General features: G+C 60.7%; 1 protein-coding gene across 1 annotated transcript in view; it reads right to left on the minus strand.

The window, feature by feature from the left end:
* The window catches only part of UNC93A (unc-93 homolog A), a 39,465-nt gene that overhangs the window by 12,663 nt on the left and 25,711 nt on the right, over positions 1-1,091 (minus strand). Inside the window, exon 6 of the mRNA XM_011377475.2 lies at positions 600-814. Within this exon, the coding sequence (XP_011375777.1) occupies positions 600-814 (215 nt within the window). The remainder of the gene's footprint in view (positions 1-599; positions 815-1,091) is intronic.

Below are 1,091 nucleotides of genomic sequence, written 5' to 3' on the forward strand. Positions count from 1 at the left end.
GCCTGCCGCCCCCAGAGAGGGCGCCCCCTATCCACGAAGCGGGCAGGCAGCGCCTGGGTCAGGGGCATTTAGGGGAGGAGGGTGATCTGAGTGGGTGGGGGACAATGCCTGAGAGCCACGTCCATTTCTATACGTGACGCATAGTTTAAAAGCGCGCGTGATAAGAAATGTGAATGCTCATGTTCGTGGATTTCACGTGTTTCCCTATTTTTCAGTAAGAATGTGGGGGAGATGCAGGTAAGCACCGCACGGGCAAATGTCATATGTGATGATCGGGAACAGCTTTGGTCCTGTCCCCTGGAGTCACGTCTCAAGCAAACAGTGTCCCCGTGATGTAGGACCGAGCTCGGGGAGCTGAAGGTCACCTGGCAGCTGAGATCTTGAACTGTAAACTCAGCTATCCGCAGGTCGAGAAAGACCCAGCGCCGCACCAGGAGCTCGGGCACGTGGCCTGTGACACCCCCTCGGCCCTTCAGTCACAACACAGGTTGGGGCAACAGAAACCCGTTCTCTGTGCGGCTTTTCACTTTCTCTTGTACCCACCGCGGCGTCATCGCCCGCCAGGTCCTACCCCGGTGTCGTCGCCCGCCAGGTCCTACCCTGGTGTAGTCGCCCGCCAAGAAAGCCTGTTCGAATCCACTGTACATCGGCAGCAGAATGAGGAAACGCAGACGTTTGTCTCCAAACAGCTTGAAGGTCGACAGTAAAGTGGACCGAAAAGATGGAGATCGGTTCTCTGCTTCGCTTTTCTGCGGAACGTCTCTTACGGGTTCGAGAAACAGCGCTACCAGCAGAACCGCCAGGACACCGCTTCCTGAAAGGCAAAAAAAAATGGCGGACGGCGCGGTTACAGCCCGGGGGCCGCTGGGCGCGGCTCGAGCTCATGCCGGCTCCCTGGGTCCCGAAGCGCCGCGGGAGGACCTGGGGGGGCGTCGAGGCACAGCCCGCGGCGGTGGCGCCGGCGCCTGGAGAAAAGACAAGCGCTCGATGGGCGGAGACGCGAGAATCCCCGAGGGGAAAGGCTGCGGCTCAAGCAAGGTGCGGGCTGCGCGTCTGCGGCCTCGGCGTCACCGACCACAGGTCCCAGCGTC

This window comes from Pteropus vampyrus, unplaced genomic scaffold (assembly GCF_000151845.1).
Source record: "Pteropus vampyrus isolate Shadow unplaced genomic scaffold, Pvam_2.0 Scaffold312, whole genome shotgun sequence".
Taxonomy (NCBI): domain Eukaryota; kingdom Metazoa; phylum Chordata; class Mammalia; order Chiroptera; family Pteropodidae; genus Pteropus; species Pteropus vampyrus.